We start from the raw sequence: 24130 nt of genomic DNA on the forward strand, positions 1-24130 counted from the left end.
TTTCCAAAGCGACCAAAGAACAATAAGGGGGATGGCTCTCCAAATTAACCTATCAAAATTTTTGAGCTTGACGGTCATCCACCATTGGAGGAGATCATCCACTGATCCTTGAATGCACCAAGAGAACCCCCACTCATTAATTATAGATGACCAAATCAACCAAGAAAATGGGCAATGAAGCAAGATATGGACAGCAGATTCAGGTTCAGAACGACAAAATGGGCAGATGAGAGAAGCAGAAGCATCTAAGATGCCAATTCTGTGCATAAACACTGCTGTCTTGATTTTGTTTTTCCAGGCCAGCCAAGTAAAGAATGAAACCTTAGGGGGGACAGCCCCATTCCAAATATGCTTGCAAATGTTAAAATGAGGCCCTAGGATAGAGTTAGAGGCAGAGTAGAGAAAGGACACGGAAAATACACCAGGACTTGCGGATGCAGAAGCCCAGATAAGATGATCAGCCCTGCCGATTGACAGAGATGGAGCTGAAGATAGTAGACCAAGTAAGTTAGCTTCTTGTTCCAATTCCCAACTGAAAAGCACTCTCCTAGTGGGAAAATTCCAATTGTTTGGGCTAGATTTTCTTGCCATGAATTGTTGTAGAGAGCCTTCTTTATCTGTTGAGAGATTAAAGAGAAGGGGAAAAGTAGACTTGAGACTAGAGCTGCCACAACATCTGTCATGCCAAAATTTAATCCTACTCCCATCCCCCACTTGGATTTGGCAGTTATCTATATAGAAATTGTAAATATTTGTGCTATGAATCCCAATAGATAATATGTCCTTCCAAACTCTAGAATGTTTGTAGGAGGACTTTAAAGGTGGATGCCAACTAGCCTCATCAATATTGTATTTGCTACATATAGCTCTCCTCCAAAGAAAGTTTACTTGAGTTCCAAATTTCCACCACCATTTGAGCAGTAGACAAGCATTCATATCTCTTATTCTTCTGATACCCAGGCCCCCTTGGTCCAAGCTTTTGGTTACCTCCCCCCATTTCACTAAATGCACTTTCCTTTTAAGATCATTGCTGCCCCATAAAAAAGCTGCCTCAATCTTTTCGAATTCTCTTGCCACACCTTCTGGCATCTTAAACAAAGAAAGAAAGTAGACTGGTAAACTAGATAGAGTAGACTTGATTAGGGTTAATCTACCTGCAAAAGATAGCAGTTTCCTCTTCCACCCTGAGAGTTTAGATCTGATCTTGTCAATCACGGGCTTCCAGGTAGATTTTTTGGTAGATTTTTTACCAGGATTGGCACCTAGAGGCAGACCCAGAAATTTCAAAGGAAGGCTATGGACTTTGCAGTTAAGAAGATGTGCAAAGGAGAGCAATAAAGTATCAGACACACCGACTCCACACACCACGCTTTTGTGGTAATTAATTCTAAGCCCAGATAGAATTTCAAAGCACCTGAGGATTCTTTTGATAAGTACCATTTGATCCCAATCTGCCTCAGAAAAAAGAATTGAGTCATCTGCAAATTGTAGGTGAGACAAGAGGACATCTTTGGATCCGACATGAACACCTCTAAGAATGCCAAGATTAATTGCTCTGACCAAAAGAATGTTTAACCCCTCAGCCACGATATTGAATAAGAAAGGTGATAACGGATCGCCCTGCCTTAGCCCTCTTTGTGGTGAGAATTCCTTAGTTGGAGCACCATTTACAAGAATGGAAATCCTAACTGTAGACACACAAGTTTTTATCCAAGAGATCCATTTGTTACCAAACCCAAAACTAGATAGCAGAGAGAACAAGAATTCCCAGTTAACCGAATCAAAAGCTTTTTCAAAATCTAGCTTTAAGATCAAACCATTCTTGTTGGACTTCTTCCAACCATCTACCACTTCATTGGCAATGAACACCCCATCAAGGATGTTTCTTCCACCTATGAAAGCAGTTTGAGTTTCACCAATAATTGAGGATAGAGCTGGCTTCAGTCTATGTGTTAACACTTTTGCCAAAATTTTGTACATGGAGCTTACAAGACTAATGGGTCTGTAATCGGATAGGCCGGAGGGATTTTCCAACTTAGGAATTAAACTAATGAAAGTACTATTAATCCCATAAGTCAGTTTGCTATTTGTGTGGAAATCTGCAAAGAATTGCATGATCTCAGGCTTCATAGTCTTCCAAAATTTCTGATAACACAACAGATTGAAACCATCGGGGCCTGGGGCTTTGTTATTATTACAATCCTTAATTGCAGCCAACACCTCAGCTTCACTGAATTCTACAACCAGATGATGAGAAACATAGTCTGCCTCAATGGTGTTGAATGGCCCTCCCAAGACGGGTCTTTTGACCCAATCCTCAGCAAACAACTTCTTGAAGTGTTGGTAGACCTCTAATTGAACCCTGCTAGGATCCTCATAAGACACGTCGTTAACTACTATAGAGCTGATCATGTTTCTACTGTGTCTGGTATTAGCAAAAACATGGAAGAATCTAGTATTCTTATCCCCATTTAGGGTCCAGTTCAATCTGGATTTTTGGTGCCAAATCCACTCCACCATTCTGAGCAAATGCCACATTTCACCTCTGACCACTCTTCTTCTTGACCTCCCAGAATCATCCAAGAGTCCATCCTCTGCTAAGATGTCTAATGTATGCAATTCCGCCTCTAAAGCCTTGAGTTTGGATGTGACATGTCCAAACACTTCAACATTCCATTTTTTTAACTCTGTCTTTAGCTGCTTTAATTTTTGAACAATTCTGAATCCGGCCCACCCTGTAACTGTAGTGCTGCTCCAAATGTTAACAAAGAACTTAGAGAAACTTGGATGGAGAGTCCAGGCGTTGAGAAACTTGAAAGGCTTGGGACCCCAGTCTCTTTCATCTTCCATCAACAGCAGAGGACAGTGATCAGAAACTAGTCGAGGCAGGCCCCATAACTTCATTCTGAAGCTTATCAACCATTCTGGGCTGAGGAGTACTCTGTCTATGCGGCTCCATTTCTCAGCTTCCTGGGCATTGCACCAAGTGTATTTCCTACCATGAAGAGGTAAGTCATGGAGCTCACATTTCTCAATAAACTCATTAAAATGTTTCATCCCCATGTCTCTCCTGGAGCAGCCAACCCTCTCACCTATATGTCTAATTTCATTGAAGTCTCCACCCATGCACCAAGGTGCAGGAAAGTGATCCTTAAGCTTGACTATACCCGCCCAAAAAGATGATCTAGCAGAGGGGTTATTTGGTGCATATATGTTTATCAAAACACAATCAAAGGAATTATACAATGAGCCAGAAAGTAATATATACCTCCTAGTGCAGCAGCAGCCAGATAATTGGAACACTGAAGGGTCCCATATGCATAGAAGTCCACCAGCAGAGCCTACAGGATCCACAGACATGAAGTCCATATTTCTGCATCCCCAAAGCTTTCTAGCAACATTTTCAGAGTCCACGGCTTGCTTGGTTTCTTGGAAAAAAACAATATCAACATGCTTGTCCTTAAGCAGTCTTTTAATTCTTCCCTTCTTCTCAGATTTACCCAAACCCCTAATGTTCCAAGATAATAGCTTCATAGATAAACAAAATGGCTAGCTCAAGGCTCCCCTGAGCAGAAGCTTATTTCTGATCCTGCCCCTTATCAGAGATTCTGTCCTTGTCTTTAAGCTCTAAATCAATTATCTTGCTCAACACAGTGTCTTCTTTCCCATTGTAGTTGATGCCTAAGCATTTCCCCAAGTGTATAGTGGCTTTGGCCTCCTCAAATAGATCATTGTTCGAAGATGAGCTACCATCAGATAGATCAGATTGAGCAAAAGCAGAAGCTGCTGGACTGAAAATAACTGACTTAGAGGAGTGCTTGTGAGCTGCTGCAGTTCTATAGCCATGGAATCTAGCAAAGCTGGTAAAGCCCTCTATATGAGCCTTCTTTTTCCCTTTTTTCTTTTTAGGCTGCAGAGACTTTGTATTAAGGATAGGGGTTTTAGCTTTGGCCGAATGAATGAGGTTCATGGGTAATAGCCCAGTAGGTCTTGACTTGGAAAGGGGACTAACATAATGCACATGGGCTAATATGCCGTTACTTAGAGGGTTGAAATTATCAGAGTCAATGGGCTGGGGTAGAATTTCATGGCCACTAGGAGAGTGGGCCAAGAAAACTTCCAAATTAATGCCAGGCCCAATGCTAGGCCCAAGACTAGTAAGAGGTTCATTAGCCAAATTTTCGTCCAAATTGATATCAGGTCCAATACCATTATTAAAATCATACCTGCTAATATGATCAGAAGAGAAGGCTTGCTGAGCACATCTGAACTTGCCATCATTACTTTTTGAATTTAGCTCTGACCCCTCCATCGAAAACCCCTCTACGCATGCTGCTTTGTCTCTGCTGGAACCATCTTTACAGGGGGTCTCCTCGACAACAGTACCCACTTCTTCAGCTATGTGACTGTCAGGAAGCACCTTCCTCTGCACAACCTCATTTGTGCAAGCCAGGTCAGCACCAATCAAGGCTCTCCTTTCTGCCACCTCATCACCATCAATCTTCACCCAAGCCGCTGCTGCTGGAAGGATCCTACCCTCATCACTGAAGCAGGTTTCAGTGGGGCTGGAGTCGTTCATGCCGAAGGGCTTCAATCTACTAGAATCGGCTAGATGGTCTTCGCAAACAAGGATGGGATGAGGATGGCCCTTACACTCTAGAGTAATAGTTTTATTGATGAGCTCCATGCATACGGTAGCCACTCTAATCGTAGCATAAGAGAAGGATTTTGGGTGACAAACGTCACCGTCTATGCTGAGAATAGTGCCCCAGATATTGCCAATGCTGTTAAGAGTAGCCCTACTCCAAAGATGCAGGGGAATACCATAGCATCTCAACCACACACACCGCTCTTGTTGCAGATGATAATCTGGCCTCCATTCCATCACAGATTGGCTCACGTCCTTGAACCACTCTTTGATCTTGCCAATGTTTGATTGCAGAGCACTAGTAGAGTTAAAGGAGATAATTACATCTCTACCTCCTCCTTTTCTGACTTCTATCTGCTCCATCCCTTTCTCCTCCAGGACTTTTAGGATGTTGTGAGTGGAGTGTTCGTTGTTGAATCTAACAATAGCACTTTCGTACAGCCAACCATTGCCCTCTTCTTCGGCTTTTATGGTTATGTTTGTGTTTGTGTTACCTTCCGCTGCAGAGGTGTCACCCTTTAGGACTTCAGCAAAAGATCTGTGCCCTACAAGTGCATCTTTACCCTTGAAATTGATCGTATCCGAGAATCTTCTGGGAGGCTGAAGCTTTTTCTTACTCTGTTCACTTCTGCTATTTCTGTCATAAGCAGCCAGTTTGACCTCTAGCATAGAGTCATCCACCAAGAGCCCATTTCCTTTTTGGATTGCGACAGATGCTGCTATGCTACAGTTATACCGCACAAACCCGAATCTTGAATTGGTCACTTTCCTTCTTTTGAAAGGAATGTAAGTATCCTTCACGATCCCGAATTTGGTGAAGAGTTTGTACAGAGCTTTGGCGTCCATAGTAGACGGGATGTTGTCCACAAAGACAGTGATAAGACCATGTTGTGCTTCCTTACTTTGTGCTCCACCTCCTTTCCATTGCCTCACTACCGGAATCCAGCCACCGTCTCTTCCTCTGTTCACCATTCTTCAACTATGTGACGCTAGCTCATAAACTGATGCTTTGTGATGATTAATTTGGAGATTAAACGGTCTTAGATATGTTCTTGTTTCTTTCTTGGTGTCATATATATCTACGTTTATTCCCAAGTTTTCAGCAACAAACTCTTGAAATATTTCCTATGATCAATAATGTTAGGCATTGGCTAACGGCATTGACAGCTTCTTTTTTGAGGAAAATTGTCCCCTCCTATTCGTATCTCCGTTATAGTTTCCTTGTATCAGCTTTATGCTATTTATTTTTCCGATTATTTATGTTATGTATCTCTTGTTTTTTGATGTAGGTTATGTTGACATCTCTGGTTTATGAGAAGCAAGAGAATTTACGAATCATGATGAAAATGCATGGGCTTGGCGATGGCCCTTATTGGACGATTTGTTACATTTATTTCCTTGTCATATCTTTAGCTTACATGTTTTGTTTTGTGCTATCCTGCTCAATTCTAGGTAATAATACTGAAAATTAACAATTTTCTTCCTGACTCGTATTTGATATGCCTCAGTACATCTTGCTTCCTTGCAGATATAGAATTCTTTGAAGCCAATGACTACAGTTTGCAATTCATGTTTTATTGTGTCTATCTCAATTTGCAAATTGCCTTTTCTTTTCTTGCTGCTGGAATTTTCTCAAAAGTGAAGACTGGCTTCAGGTTTGTATCTCAAGTTATTGATGTTTTTTAGAGTAATGAGTTGAATTCCTCTTCTCACTTCAGAAAAAGGGAAAAAAAAAAATGAATAACATGAGTAGTCTGATGATAATTTTGATGATTACAGTCATCGCATATGCAATGGTCTTTGGAACTGGGCTCCTTGGATCCTTTTATTTTGGGAAAAAAGTTGATGATCCAACATTCTCAAGTAAGTAGAAGAAATATCGGAAATAGAGCTTTTATTAGTCTATAATGAATGTTGTATGCTTTTGCTCATCTCTTCTTCCTCTTATTTATTTATTTATTTATTTGCTACCTTTTCTTTCTTTCTTTCTTTTTGATAAATAATAAAACTTTATTGAAAAAGCATCAAAATGATACAAAAAATACAAGGAAACTATAAAAGAAAACTAAACATGCCTAACCAATTACTTCATCCAAAAAATCCAAGAATGCAAACAAATCCAGATCAACTCTACTCTCCAACCAACTATAGAAAGTAACTAAAAGCCGATTCTCCAACCACGACACAAAATGATGAATTTCTTGAAAAGTTCGCCTATTCCTCTCCAACCAAACCAACCACATTAGACAGAACGGCACCAACGACTACACTCGTCACCGATGCCACCTAACTCGAGCCCTCCTCCAACTCCACAGCATCTCCCAAACCCCATGTTGTTGAACCCAAATAATCCCAAACAACAAACAAATCAACCCCCAAAGACGCGAAGCAACAGAACAATGAATAAATAAATGATCAACCGACTCCGCAGCAGCATAACACATACAACACCGATTAACTAACACATGCCCTTGATGTACCAAGTCATCAATTGTAAGGTTCTGACCTAAAGTAGTTGTCCACAAGAAGAACACCACCTTAGAAGGAACACGAGGCACCCAGATACTCCTCCATGGAAATTCACCCACCACCTCCCCCAACGAAACTTCGATAAAAGGATCGAACCGAGAACTGGCCTATAGCACCCACCACATTCTAAACCACCACATCTTTCCCCTTACCCGAAAGCCCCAAACCATCCAAAAAAACTGAACAACTCTCCTAACTAACCAAGCTCCCAAACCTGAACTTGGCGCCAAAACTGAATATCCCAAACCACCACAACCCCTCTCCCCAAACAAGAAGCAACAGTGACCTCCCTATCCCAGGCAATGCCAAAGATAAAAGGGAACCGTACCTCTAACACAACCTCCATACATCATCTATCCTTCCAAAAGTGGATCTTCTCCCCTCTCCCCAGCAGAAAATCCACCCTATCCCAAAACTCTCTCCTCCCCAACCAAATCCCTTTTCCATAAATCCTGCCCATGAGATCCCATCACATCCTTCGGTCGCCAGTCCCCTTTATCCACCCAAACTTGGAAGCCACCACCCTGCGCCATAACCGATCCCGCTCCCATACAAACCGCCACATCTATTTCCCTAACAATGCCCTATTAAACTGCATCAAACTCCACACCCCCAAACCACCCCTTCCTTTGGACGACAAATCTGCCCCAATCAACCAAGTGATATTTGAAATCCTTCCCACCACTCCCCCACAAGAAATCCCTCTGAAGTTTCTCCAACTGCCCAGCCACAGAAACTGGAATAACATGCAATGACATAAAATATGTTGGAATACTGCTCAACACACTCTTGATCAATGTCAATCGTCCACCATTCAATAGATCTCTTCCATCCCGCCAAACGACATTGCACCCGTTCCGCCACCCTATCACATACCCTTTTCCCCTTAAAACTAGCACCCAACGACAACCATGAATAAGTCACCGGTAAAGCTGCCACCTTACATCCCAGAATCACTGCCAACGTGGACATCCTCCTAACCTCCTCCACCGGGATCAATTCTGACTTGCTCAAATTAACCCGTAAACCTGAAACTGCCTCAAAACAAAGCAATACACATCATAGGTACCCCAACTGCTCCACATCCGCATTACAGAAGACCAATGCATCATCCGCATATAATAAATGAGACACACCAATGACAATCCCAAATGGCGAACCCACACTAAAACCTTCCAACAGACCTCCATGCATAGCCTTGGATAACAGTCTACTAAATGCCTCCATAACCAAAATAAACAACAAAAGAGATAGAGGATCCCCCTGTTGAAGACCTTGAAAAGCTGAGAAAAAAATATGTTGGTGAACCATTCATCAAAACCGACGTCTGCACCGTGGATACACAAAATTTCATCAATTGACACCACTTAGCCCCAAAACCCATCCGACCCATAATATAAAGAAGAAATTCCCAATTTACATTATCATAGGCTTTCTCAATATCCAACTTGCATATCAAACTAGGTCACCCTTGCCGAATTTGAGCATCAACACACTCATTGGCCACAAGAACCGCATCCAAAATTTGCCGCCCCCCTACAAATGCATTTTGAGACTCAGACACCACGTTCTGCAACACCCCTCAAAGCCTGTTCGCCAAAACTTTTGCCAGCAACTTACACACACTTCCAAGCTAGGCCTGAAATCCCTTACATCCTTAGCCCCCATTTTCTTCGGGATCAAAGCTAAAAAGGTCGCATTAAAAATCCTCTCAAATTGCCCGGTAGTGAAAAAAACCTTAGCCATTGCCATAACATTCTTCTTAACCACACTTCAGCAATGTTGGAAGAAAGCCATAGTAAATCTGTCTAGACCTGGAGCCTTGTCACCACACATGGTCTTCAGAGCCCCAAACACCTCCTCCGTAAAAGCCCGCTCCAACCCCTCCCTATCCACTGCAGAAATAACATCAAACATAACTCCATCCAGACCTAGCCTCCAATCCCCTTCTTGAGCACAAAAAAGCCTCTGATAGAAGCCCACAATACCCCCCATAATCTCTTTATCCGTAAGCAAGTCTCTTCCATCCACCCGCATCCTCACAATCTGGTTGGCCCTCCGCTAACCATTTGTCATTCTGTGAAAAAACTTAGTATTCCGATCCCTATCTTTCAGCCACAAATATCGAGATTTTTATCTAAAACAAATCTCTTCCATCCTAGCTATATGAACATAATCTGCCTAGCCACCTCCCTTCTAGCAACATCCCCATCTAGGAGCCCGCCAGAGACGACCTTCTACTCATCCAAGGATTGAAGAAGACCTAAAATTTCTGCTTTCTAAACCTCCACATGGCCAAAAACCTCCTTATTCCACTGTTTCAAGTCTCCTTTCAACAACTTTAATTTCTGAGCCAACATGCAACTAGGGGTTCCGTTGACTACATAATTATTCCACCACCCACGGGCCTTGTCCAAAAAACCCTCTGATTGCAACCACATGTTCTAAAATGCCAAATTTTGGGTCATGCAGTTAAAACTTGTTTTGTAGATGATAAATTCATTTTTGTTACTTTTTCCAGTGGGAGAAATTTGTTGCATAAGTAATTTGATACCATTAAAGGCATGAAATAAGTTTCTATATGCTTTTTCTGTCCAAGCACTGGTTTTTCCATTTCCAAGGTAAGAAGAGAAGCCATTGCGTGTTCTTTTATGAACAAATGCGAAGCTCCAAATTAGTAAATATAGGGACGACTCAAAAATAATGGCATTTAGGAAAAGCAACTGAGATTTTATGTTTTATGACTTCCATTGTTGGAGTAGTGTTTCAATCACTTAAATATAAATTGTTAAATAATCAGTTGAGGTTGAATTTCTAGTTTAATTGAAGCTAAGTTCAGCTTCCTTTATGTACATCAAATACGACGTTATGTTGCTGGTCAGGAGAATGGTGTCTACTTATTGGTTCTTTTAGGGCTGTTTGGTACAACTTAAATGAGCTACTTATAGCTTCTTTTTTATTTTTTATTTTGGGAGTCTATGTCAGACTGTTTGGTGCAGCTTGTGCAACTTCTGCGTTCAGCTTAGTAGGCAAAATAGCTTGAATAAGCTGAAAATAGTTGATTATCTGAAAGTTAGAGGAGGGGTGCTTTTGTCCTCTTCTTTCTGATTATTAGCTTTCAGCTTACAAAAGTTGCACCAAAAAAGCTTTTGGCTTTTGATTTCTCTGTGTTTTATGTTTGCCTCCAATTTGTCTTAGGTTTACGCTTTTCTGTGGAATCTATTCATCACAAGATTGATATTTCATTGTTGTAGGAGGCTGGATTGTTGTTATGGAATTATATCCTGGCTTGGCTCTATATCGTATGTTATATGAGTTTTCAGAATATGCCCTACAGGGAAGTGATACGAACGCAGGCAGGATGAAATGGAAAGATCTGAATGATAGCACAAATGGCATGAAAGAACTCTTGATTGATAATCATGATTGTGGAATGGTTTGTGTTACTTTTTGTTACATATTACATAGATCAAGTTATATCATCAGGAAGCGGTGTTAGAAAGAGTCCTCTATTTCTCTTGCGAAAGTTCCAAGGGCAACCTTCATCTTCCGGAAAAACTAGTTTGATTAGCGACAGATCTAGAGATTTTGATCAAGCGGAGAAAGCTGATGTTGCTCGAGAGGTAACTCTTTTTATTCTTGTTATTTATGCATAAAAGAGCTTTGTAAACATAGCATCTATTTGTTCCCCATGCAAGTGTGATACATATTGTTCCCATCACTCGCACATAGTTTATTTGATAACTTATTAGACAAGATTATCCTAATTTTGCATCAAAGCAATCTAATGATTTCATTTCTAATTATTATTTTTATTTGTATCCTTTGGGATGGGATCATCAATCATGATCTTCACCATCCAAAGCAGTGATGGAGAGGATGGTTCCATTTACGTGTGTGTTTGCACCCATTTTTGTTGGTTCCTGTCGACATGTGGACCAATTGGGATACGACATGTGGCAAAATCAAGTGAGGGTTACAACGGTTGTTTAAGGGGGTAAGCAATTTGAGAGAGGTTGAGAATGTGCATTAAACAGTGCAGATGATGGAGTAGTTTTTGGCGAAGTCATGGGCTTAGTGGGTGACTTGCAGAGGGAAACATGAACAAGGTAGGGATTTTTCTCTGTCGAAGGTTGAAAGGACCTAGGGACACGTGTCAACTCAAAGGAAGTGAAGATCGACACGTGGAAGTGAAGGCTTGATGTGGCTTGAGGATTTGGAAGTGAGGGAGCAGTTGTAGCAGTTACACAGTAGCAGTTGCAGATTAAGGAGATCATGGGGTTGTGGGAAAGAAGAGCTATAACGGCCGAAAAGTTTGCAGAGAGAGAGGACATCAACAAATCATCAAACTTATCATAGTTTTTTTTTTCTTTATCTGTAGGAGTAGTCTACCTTAAGTCTTAACTTAGAAGTAGTTTTCTCTATAATTTGTGACTTGTAGTTCTTGTAAACTTAGGTAATTTCAACTGGAGTTGTCTTTGTTTGTTTGGATACTTCACTCTTTCGATTGTTAATTGTTCCAAAGAAGTCCTTGTACTTTCAAGACATTTAGAACCTTTATATACAATTTTCTGGTTTCTTGTTTAAATTGTTCGTTTAAATTATTGCTTGGTTACTGTCAATCAAGGCCAAGCATAATTTTTACTAACAGTGTGTCTATCAAAAAAAGTGATTTCTATGTGGCATTTTTGTTGAATTTCACTCTTGCATGTTAGTAAAATTTGTTCTTTGTACTGTTCTGTACCTTGTATTGGTTTCTGTTGATTTTGGATCAGGTTTCTCTCACTCTCATGATGTGCTTCATGTAAGTGCATGATTGATTATTTCACCTTAACATTTTATTTTTGGTTAATTTTAATTTTTAATTTATTTTTGATAGAGAGAAAAGGTTGAACAATTGCTAACTGAACCAGACCCGAATTACGCCATCGTTTGTGATGACCTGAAGAAAGTGTATCCGGCAGTGGATGGAAACCCTCCCAAATTAGCAGTGAGAGGGTTGTCTCTAGCTTTGCCTCGAGAGGAATGTTTTGGTATGCTCGGCCCCAATGGTGCAGGCAAAACCTCATTTATCAAGATGGTCAGTATGAAAAACCGCTCTTTAAATAATATGTAGGCATTTTTTTTAACATATTCTGTTCTCATCAAATATTTCTGAGAGAGATTTTTAGGTCCAAATTCTGTTACTAATCAAGGTAGCTTCATAGTTGCAATCTCTTCAGCTCTTGCTTTATATAAGATCCTCGATAATATTGAACCAAGCTTCATTGGTTTTTTGAAGTCTTTGTTCTTCTCTTACAATATTAGAAATAGATGGGGTCTGCTAACATATCCTTGTTGGCAGATGATCGGACTGACAGAGCCAAGCTCTGGCACAGCATATGTTCAGGGCTTGGATATGAGTACCGATATGGATAGAATATATACCAGCATGGGTGTATGTCCACAGCACGAGTAAGCTTGAAGTGTCTAACCTCTGTAAGCTGTTTCCATTGCTTCTTTTTTCGCAGTCGAGAAAATTCTCATTTTTTTTTTCTTTCAATTTCTTGAACAATTATTCAGCTTGCTCTGGGAAACACTTACAACAAGGGAGCACCTACTTTTCTATGGAAGGCTTAAGAATCTTAAAGGTTCTGCGTTAAACCAAGTAAGTCAATGCACCCTTCACTTTGAGATTATCATGCTAAGATCCATTTCCATTTGAGAACAAACTGATGATTAATAGAGAATAGGAAGTTGTATTTGGAAGGTTGCCAGGCCCCTCCATAGGTTAATGGACTTTTTCGTTGAGAATGGTAAAAATGATTTAATCATTTGTTAGGATATGAACTTAATGTCCAAGGGCCATTTTACTTCACTGAAGTTTGGGAGACTTAGCTTGTATCATGATTTGTAGAAAGCCAGAAAGCTTAGGTTGTATTTGGATGGCAACAAGATTATGGGCTCGAGGCAAATTTATGGATTAATATGGTTACATGTTGTTCTTGTTATGGAACGGTGGCGATTTGGGTATCAAAGTAACAAGCAATAATCAATGGGAAATAAAAACTAGCACACACAAATACTCGAATGATTTACTTGGTTCATCTTATAGCCTACATCCATGGATAAAATGGACATTTGATTGGCAACCAGTACAGGTTTATGGGAAGTGTCGAATTGTATGAAGAAACTGGTGACTGAAAAAAGTGGTGTGCTGGGTTTGCACACGGGAAAGAGCAAGAGAGGCGAGCGTGAGATGAGTGAGCAAGGGAAGTATAATTTCAGGGCTTAGGTTTTTTTTGGTATTTTATATCTCATATTTGTAATCTCCACTATTTTCTAGTGTATCATCTCTGTTGTCCATGGACGTAGGCATAGTTGTGCTGAGCCAAACCACTTACATCTTTGTGTATTTTTCTTGTGTGTATTTTTTTGGTGGTACTCTCCAAGTTTTGACGTATTGTTATCCTTTCCTATTCTGTTGGTGCAGGTAGTGGAAGAATCTCTTAAGGGCGTCAATCTACATAGTGGAGGAGTTGCTGATAAGGAAGCTGGAAAATACAGTGGGGGTATGAAAAGGAGGCTTAGTGTTGCCATTTCACTGATTGGAGATCCCAAAGTATGTCTCTATCGTCATGTTGTTTACCAAGGCTATTTTGTTACAAAATGAAGAAGAGATATACTTTTACACACAATAAGAGCTGGAAAGAGTATATTAATCTGCTCAACTTTATTGATAAACCAAACAGCCATTATATAGGCAAGTAAACAAACTGATAGTAGCAAGAAAACAGGAACTACTAAAGCATGAAATCAGGAACTGAAATGACTGCATAGTAGGCTCAACTTACTCCTAAAACTAAGCCAAAGTAGGCCATGTACAGCAACTAACTAGGAACAGCAGTAAACAAACTTCCTAAAGACTAGGACAACTCCTTGATTTTTCTAACAATCCCTCCCTTAAACTGATGTTTCAACACAGTTTACTAAAGGTATCCGAAGTGCAAACACCAAGCATTTTTCTTAGCTTCTGAAACGCAGGAAACTTGAGAGACTTTGTTAAAATATCAGCAACTTGGTCTTCACTTCTGCAGTAAATTAGATCAATGGCTCCATCATTTGTGAGATCCCTCAAGAAATGATACTTCACATCTATATGTTTGCTTCGGCCATGCAGAACAGGATTTCTTGACAGCTTTATTGCTGAAGTGTTGTCACAATAAATTAGAGTAGGCTCATCTTCCTTGAACTGTAGCTCTTTGAGAATCTTCTTTAGCCAAATAGCTTGAAAAGCACAAGCTGCTGCAGCAACAAATTCAGCTTCTGTAGTTGATAAAGTCACGATTGATTGCTTCCTTGATGACCATGAAACTGCTCCTGTCCCCATCATGAATACATACCCCGATGTGCTTTTCCGATCATCTGAATCTCCTGCGTAATCACTATCTGTAAAGCCATACAAATTTGATTTTTCTCCCTTCTTGTAGAACAGCCCAAACTCCTTAGTACCTTGCAAGTACCGAAAAATTCTTTTTGCAACCAAGAGATGAAGCTCTGTAGGACACTCCATGTACCTACTAATGACACTTACAGCATGCATTATATCAGGCCTTGTTGCAGTCAAATACATTAAACTCCCCACAATCTGCTTGTAAAGAGTGTTGTCGACCTTCGTTCCTCCATTATCTTTGTTTAGCTTTAAGCCAAACTCAGATGGTGTAGTCACAGGATTACAATCCTTCATTTGGAACCTGTCCAAGATTTCTCCCACGTACTTCTTTTGAGAAATAAAAATTCCCGTAGACGACTGCACTACTTCAATGCCAAGATAATAATGCATCATGCCAAGATCGGACATCTCAAATTCAACCATCATGGATTTCTTAAAACTTTCAAACATGGCTGTATTATTTCCAATGTAGATTAAATCATCTACATATAAGCAAACAATAAGCATGTTCCCTCCTTCTTCACTTTTTATAAAAAGTGTATGTTCATAAGGACATTTTTGAAATCCTTCCTTCAAAAAATAAGTCTCTATGCGATTATACCAAGCTCGTGGAGCTTGTTTTAATCCATATAGAGCCTTTTTTAACCTATACACTTTATGTTCATTGCCAAGTTTCACAAAACCAGGAGGTTGATCAATGAATACCTCTTCTTTCAAATCTCCATGGAGGAATGCCGATTTCACGTCCAATTGGAAAATAGGCCATGAGTTTTGAGCTGCCAATGCAATTACCAATCTGATTGTGTCATGCCTTGCAACCGGAGCAAAGACTTCTTTGTAATCAACACCAAACTCTTGCTTGTAGCCCTTAGCCACCAAGCGGGCTTTGTACTTGTCAACTTCACCATTCTCCTTCAGCTTTGTCTTGTAAACCCACTTTACACCAATTGTTTTGTGCCCTTCTGGAAGATCAGATAACTCCCATGTATCATTTTTCCTTATGGTTGCAATTTCTTCATCCATAGCCTTCCGCCATTTTGATTCTTTGACAGCATTTTCGAAAACTGTAGGATCACAGTCCGAAAATAGTGCAAAGTGAGTGAGTGCGTCTTCAGATTGATCAATTCCGGTTACCTCATAGTCCGACATCCACGCCGGTCTTCTTTTGGCACGTTGAGGTCGTTCCTCTTCTTCGGTAGCTGCTGGAATTGGCTGCTGTTCATTCTCCACCAGCTGCTGCCTTCCATTTTCATTCTCTCCATCAAAAACAGCAGGAATCTGTTGTTGAACACCATCATTGTTCCATGGCCAGAACTTCTCTTCATCAAAAACAACATCTCGACTGATAATGATTTTCTTGGTGCTAGGATTGTATAGCTTATAAGCTTTTGATTGATCACTAACACCAAGAAAAATGCATTTTTCTCCCTTATCATCTAGCTTTCTCCTCTTCTCGTTTGGAATATGGGCATATGCAACACACCCAAAAATTTTGAAGTGACCCACCGCTGGTCTTCGTCCGCTCCATGCTTCCTCCGGTGTTATATTTTGAACAGCAAGAGTGGGACTTCTGTTCAAAATATGAATACTCCAATTTACTGCTTCAGGCCAAAAACTTTTTGGAACTCCACTTCTTAACAAAAGGCTTCGCACCATATTCATAATAGTGCGATTTTTTCTCTCACAAACACCATTTTGCTGGGGCGTATAAGCTGCAGTAAGTTGCCTCTTGATTCCATGGGTCTCACAGAAATTTGCAAATTCATGTGAGTTATATTCTCCACCACGATCCGTGCGAAGAACTTTTATGAGCTGTCCAACCTCTTTCTCAGCTAGAGCTTTGAAGCTTTTAAAGGCTGCAAAAGCTTCAGATTTTTCCTGCAACAAATAGACCCATATCTTCCTGCTATAATCATCAATGAAGGTAATTATGTATCTTTTACCTCCATTGGAACATGGAGTTATTGGCCCGCAAATGTCGGAATGAACAAGTTCCAATGCCTTCTTCGCTCTCCATGATTTCCCTTGTGAAAATTGATTACGGTGTTGTTTGCTAACAACACATTCTTCACAAACTTCAGAGGGAGCTGTGATTTGAGGAAGACCAATCACCAAATCTTTCTGCTGTAGCGTCTTCAGTCCACCAAAGTTTAGGTGGCCATAGCGAAAATGCCATAGCCATGCTGCATCCCTTAATTTTGCTGAGAAGCATGAGTGAGTGGTGTTGTTGAGATACAATGGAAACATTCGGTTGGCTGTCATGTTTACTTGAGCCACCAAGCCCAATTTTTCATCTACAATTTTGCAGACTCCGTTTTTGATAGAGATTCCATATCCCTTTTCTTGAAGTTGACCAACACTGAGTAAATTTGTTCTCAAATCTGGAACAAAAAGGACATTAGAGATAGTTTGAATAGAATTTTTGTTGGTTTGAATTGCTACCTTTCCTTTTCCCATAACAGAGACTTTAGAATCATCACCAAACTTCACAACATCACGAAAGGCTTCGTCCAACTCAGAGAATGCAGACTTCTCTCCACACATATGGTTGCTGCAACCAGTGTCTAAGTACCACAGATTCTTGTGGGTTTCCTCCTTCACGTGACACACCATCAAAAGAGACACCTCTTCTTCCTTTTCTGCAAAGTTAGTTCTTTCTCCACTTTGTCTATTCAAATTAGTTTGACAATCCGACTGATAATGGCCATACCTATGACATCTGTAGCATTCAACATTGGACTTGTCTGCTGACTTTGGTCTAGTTGATTGATGGCCTCCACGTCCTCTTCCTCTTTCTTGAAATTGATTCTTTTGGTGATGGTTTTGTTGTTGATTTCCACGATCATTGTTGTCTCTGCCTCCTCTACCGCGACCTCTACCTCTTCCTCGTCCTCTATCAACTCTACTTGGTGTAGAGTGATTTTCATATGAGACCTTCAATGCATGTTCCTCTTTCTCCTGTTGGTTAATTTTTTGCTCATGAACCAACAAAGAGCTTTGCAATTCATCAATTGAAAGTTCATCAACATCATTAGATTCTTCTATAGAACAGACAACAAAATTAAATTTTGGTGTCATGGATCGAAGAATCTTCTCAACAATGGTGACATCCTCTGCCTTGTCTCCATAGATCCGCATCTTGTTGACGATTGCCATCGTTCTTGCAAAATAATCTGTCACCGACTCTCCTACTTTCATTCGAAGCATTTCAAACTCTGAACGAAATGCTTGAAGCTGTTGCCTCTTCGCTCTTGTTGTCCCTTGATACTTTTTCTTCATGGAATCCCAAATATGCTTGGAGGTATCCTTGCAAAGAATTGTTTCCAAGATGGAGCGATCAATAGCTTGGAAAAGATAATTCTTTGCCTTGAGATCTTTCAGCTTCAGTGCTTCAAGCTCCGACTTCTGTGCATCTGTCAGCACAACACCTTCGGCTGGTTCTGGTATTCCAGAAACAACCACCGGCCAGTATTCTTTGGATCGCAAGAAGTTCTCAATTAGCATGCTCCAATGATCATAGTGACCATCAAAGCGAGGAATGGATGGTTGCACAAAATTTTCTGAAGCCATCGATCTTGTCTGCTACTGCAAAAGAAAAAAAAAGTGATAGAGAAATAGAACTGCTGCTATATCACTCTCTATCTCCCTTCTTCACTCGGAGGCTCTGATACCACTGTTACAAAATGAAGAAGAGATATACTTTTACACACAATAAGAGCTGGAAAGAGTATATTAATCTGCTCAACTTTATTGATAAACCAAACAGCCATTATATAGGCAAGTAAACAAACTGATAGGAGCAAGAAAACAAGAACTACTAAAGCATGAAATCAGGAACTGAAATGACTGCATAGCAGGCTCAACTTACTCCTAAAACTAAGCCAAAGTAGGCCATGTACAGCAACTAACTAGGAACAGCAGTAAACAAACTTCCTAAAGACTAGGACAACTCCTTGATTTTTCTAACATATTCAAATCCTTTTCAATATTGATTTGTATCCCTAACATGCTCATATATCGATATTTTTGAAAATTTTTGTAAGGTTGTCTACATGGATGAACCAAGTACCGGATTGGATCCAGCTTCAAGAAATGAATTGTGGAATGTTGTAATGAAGGCAAAGAGGGATAGAGCAATTCTTCTCACTAGTACTCTCTCTCTCTCTCTCTCACTAGTTTCTTTCTCACTAGTTTTGAACTTGGTCTCAATTGTTTTCCCATACAATTTCACTGATATAGCTCAATGGTTTCAGCGCATTCCATGGAAGAGGCGGAACATCTCTGTGACCGACTAGGAATATTTGTGAATGGCAGTTTGCAGTGCGTAGGAAATGCAAAACAGGTAATGCTTGTAGTATTTTCGTTTGTCTAGTGGAGTTCTCCTAAATGCTTCTACTGTGGTAAAATGTGAAATATCCCTTGACATGGTGATGGCATATATAAAGATAAAATCTTCTTTGCCAATGTAATAATAAAAGGGCAAAATACATTTGTAGTCCCCGTTCTTTGTCCCTTGTGTCAATTTCGTCATTGCAATTCCAACTGACTCGATTTTGCTTTTGAATTTTTTGATTTCATCTCAATTTAGTCCAATCAATAACGGGTGTTAGGTTTTTGACGGAAAATGGCAATGTGCACCTCATGTGCCATATTTCTTTTCTAGGGACAAAATGGTATATTCACTACAACTGCTCATCTTCCCCATTTTTGGAAACTTGCTGCCATTGCTACCACCAGCCACCACCAACCCTGAACCCCCAGCCCCACATCACTCTCCCACAACTCCCAGCCCCGCCACTACCAACAACCAGAAAAACATCTAGCAACCACCATCCAAGCCCACCTGAGATTAGCACCACAACCATTGAAACCAACCTCCACATCTGTAAGAGAGAGAGAGAGAGAGAGAGAGAGAGAGAGAGAGAGAGATCAGCCATCGTCCCTGCAACAAAACCCACCACCGCCATTGAAACCCACAACCTAAAGGTGAAGGAGACTTTGTATCCCACAGAAACTGTATCTACTCCTACAATCCATAATGAGGGTGAGTGTCAACTCCAAAGGACTCAAACAGCTGTTGCCCTCTCTTAGATGATCTATTTTACTTTTTGGTAATTTGGTGTACAAAATGCTGAATAACAGTAAATCTTTTGCGCCAGACACAACTTTGGTCATAATTATATAAAAATTTCGAATGATTTTTTAAACTTCTTTTAGGTACAAACTAACTCTTCAAATGTGTAACTGGCAGTTGAAGGCCAGATACGGGGGCTCTTACATGTTCACTATTACAACACCATCAAACTATGAGCAAGAAGTGGACAGCATGGTACGTTGTCTCTTCCAAAGCGCAAACAAGACATACCACATATTAGGAACCCAGAAGTTCGAGCTGCCCAAACATGAGGTCAGAATTGCAGATGTGTTCCAAGCAGTCGACGATGCCAAGAACACATTCACGGTTCAAGCATGGGGTCTTGTTGATACTACTTTGGAGGATGTCTTCATTAAGGTTTCACCCGGGGTCTAGGTGTTCAAATGTTGCATGATTCATATAACAGGCAATTTTTTTTTTTTGAAAGGACGAGGTGTCCCTTAAGTTGGCGTGCTCAGTTTGGGGCGCAATTTGGACCCTTTTTCGGTAGTAGTCCATTTCATTTTCATAACACTTTGGCTTCCTTCAATCCTTTGGCACCATCCTTGTGGCATGAAAACAGCAGACTACTGTCATCATGCACGCTCTTCCACAAAAAATTGAAGCTCACTGAGCTTTTGTAATGACCAAATTTTTTTTTTAAGTAGCCAGCGCATAATTTAATTGAGCAAATTTTTGAATTTGATTGCTGTGTAAATTCTGTGCGAAAATAGTTCGGTTTTGTATTTTTTAAAAATAGTTTCTGATCTCAGAAAATTATGAAATTTTTATATGTTGTTCCCATATGAGTCTAGCATGTTGGATAAAAATTTCGGAATTTAATGATGAGTATTTGTTTTATGAAAATTTACGGACTGATTGGTGTTCGGTTTAATTTATAGCAGAATTTAAAATTGAGTTTTGGGTGTTCGGACCATGATTTGAGATAAATCAGTTGGGGATTTATTTTAAATTATTAAACTCCATTCATTTTGGACCCAATTGATTGAATTGTGACCCGTTAGTAACCATGTAACAGTGTTGTGGTTTTATTATTATTATTTGACTACCACAAAAGAGTTGTGAATATTTATGGTGTGTATCATTAAACGAAATATATTTTGTGGTGAGAAAATATTATATTTATTTTTGTCATTAAAGATGTTGAAGTGTATTTTTGATTGATATATATATATATATATATATAGGTGTGTGTATATATATAGTTAGATATTTATGGTTAGATATTTGGTTAGATATTTGTTTATAATATATATATATATATATATATATATATATAAAAGTGACCAAATAGGATGTTTTGTTCAACTTTAGGTTCTTGCCGTGAAGAGAAAGAGGGAAAAAAAGGTTCTAATGTTGGTTTTTCATGTGTTTGATCTAGTATAAGTCATTTTTGACCCCTAGTGCTTTGGATCAAAACATAGAGGGCGGAAAAGGCATCGTTTAGCTCTGAGCAGATTTAATTTCTGTTGCCAAAAAAATGTGAAAGCTTATTGGCACTTTTACTGTACTTCTTTATACACTTTTACTTGATTATATAGAGTTTAGAGTTGTATATAATTTAATTAGAATTTTTGAAAATTTTGTGATTTATTTGCTTAAAAGAGAAATTTTATGAAAAATAAAAAGTTGATACCCAAATTGCGAAAGCGTAAACTTGGAATATGTTTGTAAGGTTATGAAAGAGCTGTGTTTTAAATTTGAACAAAAACGGACTTCGACTCGATCGGTTTTGAAATTTTTATCGGTTTGCAACCAAAACAATATTTTTAAAGAAAACAAAGGAATTATGTTTAACTTTTGGGGCTTTTGATCAAAATAGGATGTCATAGTTGAATAACGCTTGGAGAATGGGTTTGGAAAGAAAATGATGTTTTCTTGGACATTAACGGTATTATTTTGCTTAATGTATTTGTTAGGATAAAACCGACACGATTAGAAATGGATCTTGAGAGGTTACCGGACGTGATTGTGATATGAAAACTAGTGTAGTTGTTCATATTTGATGAGACGTGGAATAGATTGTATTTATCGAATTTTTTTTGAAATTTAATTGTTTAAATATTTGTTTAGAAATATCTGTTTTGGGCTATCGGTGGAGGATAGCTATGATTGTAGAAATACATGAGACTTAGGTAAATTGAACCACATTCCTCATTTGTTGCATTGGACATTGCATTACATTCATTTCATTAGAAATGTATCTGTTTTTAAGAAATGTTTGGAAATGTATCTATTTACGAAAAGATGAATACTTGGTGAATCTGGGTAGGGGGTGTAGAACCGCGCGGTTAGGTGTCGAGCCTTCCAGTTTACTGGTAAAAATGACAGTGGTAGTGCATTAGGGCCTACTTGCAGACACTCACCTAGAGATTCACAGAGCCTGTATTCATGTAACATATATGGTTTAAAATGGAAATGGTTTTATATCTGTTGTTGCATCTCAGCATTGCATGCTTTATAAAAAGAGAGATAAGCAGTTTTATCATGAGCATGGCACGAGCATACTCCTCTTTAGTCTTGTCATGGTCCACATGTTGTGTAGTATATCTCTACTGGGCTATGGCTCACCCTATAAGGGCAACCATTTCAGGTACAGGTGCTATACCTTCGCCAAGGCATTGACTTGGAAGGACTCGGAGCTGAGGCTTTATTTTTTGTTTTATTGTTATTTGTTGAATATAAGCCCAGGGTTGTATTTGCGTTGAGTTGAAACTCCATTTTGTGTAACCAAGAATGTTCTTGGATAAATTTGTAAGCCTGTAGAGCACTTATTATCTGTTCGGCTTCCATTTCATACTTGTTGTAAAATGTATGCTTGGGATTGGAACTGGGGCATTGAGATGTGAATAGCATGTATTTGGCATTTGGAATTTAATGGAAATGGATGTATGGAATAGTTAGCTATACATTATAATTTAAAAAAAGAAAGATGAAAAAAAAAATATTCTTGAGCACTCTTTCTCTAACCAATTCTTTCTTTTATCCAAAAATCATATCCACCATACATTATATTTTTTCCAAGTCATGCATGTCTTCCTCGCCTTATAAATATTATATTCATTGAACGATTAAACTCATTATTTTTTAACTTTCTATGAAACAATTTGAAAGTTATGTTTAATTTATTGTATTCTTTAAACAGACTCTTTTATCCTTTAGATATACCATTTTTTTCTTCTTCTTTTTTATCTATGACCATTTTTTTTTTGTTTTTATATTTCATATTTTGTGTGTCATTTCTGCCTCCTCTCTACCAACCATTATCTATTTTTTGTTTATAACTATTTTTTGTTAGTTAATATTGTTTTACTAGAATTTTTATACTATTGCATGATAGGGTCATTTGTATAATAAAAGACATGTCACTTATTATAAAGTGATAGATCAAAATCCAAACACAATTATTATTAATAAGTTTTTTATATTGATTTTATGTTTGTATATCATTATTTTTATAAAAAAAAAATTACTTTTAATATTTTTTTGATATCATATGATATGTGTTAATTGACAGTTGGTGCAGAGTATTACTTCAAAGACATATAATAGTTTTTCGAAACTATAAAAAGAAAATATTAATTTTAATCAATTTTTTTTTTAAAACTATTAAAGGTGTTAGTCAATTATTTAATTATTTATCTTTAATATGTGCAGTCCATTTCTTCCTTTATAGTACTTCTCTCTTTACTCTACTATGAGTTCATATGTTTTTAGAAAAAAATCGTATGTAATTTAAAATTGTGAATCTTTTTTATATAGGAAGTTAAAAACCATACCCTTTTAAATATAGTTATACTAGCATATTATCCGTGCTATGTACGGATTGTGTTTACAATTATCTATATATGTGAATTGTGATTTTTAAATTTTTTTTAAATGTCTTCTTTTTTTCCTTTTTTATATTATATTAAAATTTAATATTTTGATAATAATCATGTGTGTTGGACTTTTTAAAGAATTAAATGTCTTCTTTTTTATTACATTATATTTATAGTTTAAAATTTTGATAATAATCATATGTGTTGAACTTTTCAAGAAATTTTTTTTATGCTTGTTCTTAATGCATTAAAGTATTATTATGAGGGATAATAATCATATGTGTTGGGACTTTTCAAGGAATTCATGTGTTGAATTTCAAAGAATTATTTTTATGCTTGTTGTTAATGCATTAAAGTGTTATTATGATAGTAAGACTTGGGAGTTGGGAGAAGTTAATAAATGCTAAGATTTTTTTTTTTAAAATAAAAAAATCAAGAAATTTAGATTGGGAGATTGGAGCTCCCACAAGGCTTGGGGCTAAAAACCCCCTTTTGCTTAATATATAGTATAGATTTATAACTAATTTTAATCTATCTATTACCTA

General features: G+C 38.5%; 1 protein-coding gene across 2 annotated transcripts; it reads left to right on the forward strand.

Annotated features, from left to right (window-relative positions):
* Window positions 1-6117: 6117 nt before the first annotated feature.
* Window positions 6118-20547, forward strand: LOC114320122 (ABC transporter A family member 7-like). Of its 2 annotated transcripts, XM_082907946.1 has the most exons (10): window positions 6118-6303; window positions 6428-6511; window positions 10432-10800; window positions 12057-12257; window positions 12522-12631; window positions 12740-12824; window positions 13650-13778; window positions 18653-18758; window positions 18863-18951; window positions 19861-20547. In XM_082907946.1, exons 3-10 carry the CDS (start codon window positions 10600-10602, stop codon window positions 20137-20139), a joined length of 1200 nt encoding a protein of 399 aa, XP_082764072.1. In that variant the 5' UTR covers window positions 6118-6303; window positions 6428-6511; window positions 10432-10599; the 3' UTR covers window positions 20140-20547. The 2 variants fall into 2 exon arrangements, with proteins under 2 accessions (XP_082764072.1, XP_082764073.1); XM_082907947.1 differs by lacking the exons at window positions 12522-12631; window positions 12740-12824.
* Window positions 20548-24130: the final 3583 nt, after the last annotated feature.

This window comes from Camellia sinensis, chromosome 15 (assembly GCF_055761805.1).
Source record: "Camellia sinensis isolate YWXY chromosome 15, ASM5576180v1, whole genome shotgun sequence".
NCBI lineage: Eukaryota > Viridiplantae > Streptophyta > Magnoliopsida > Ericales > Theaceae > Camellia > Camellia sinensis.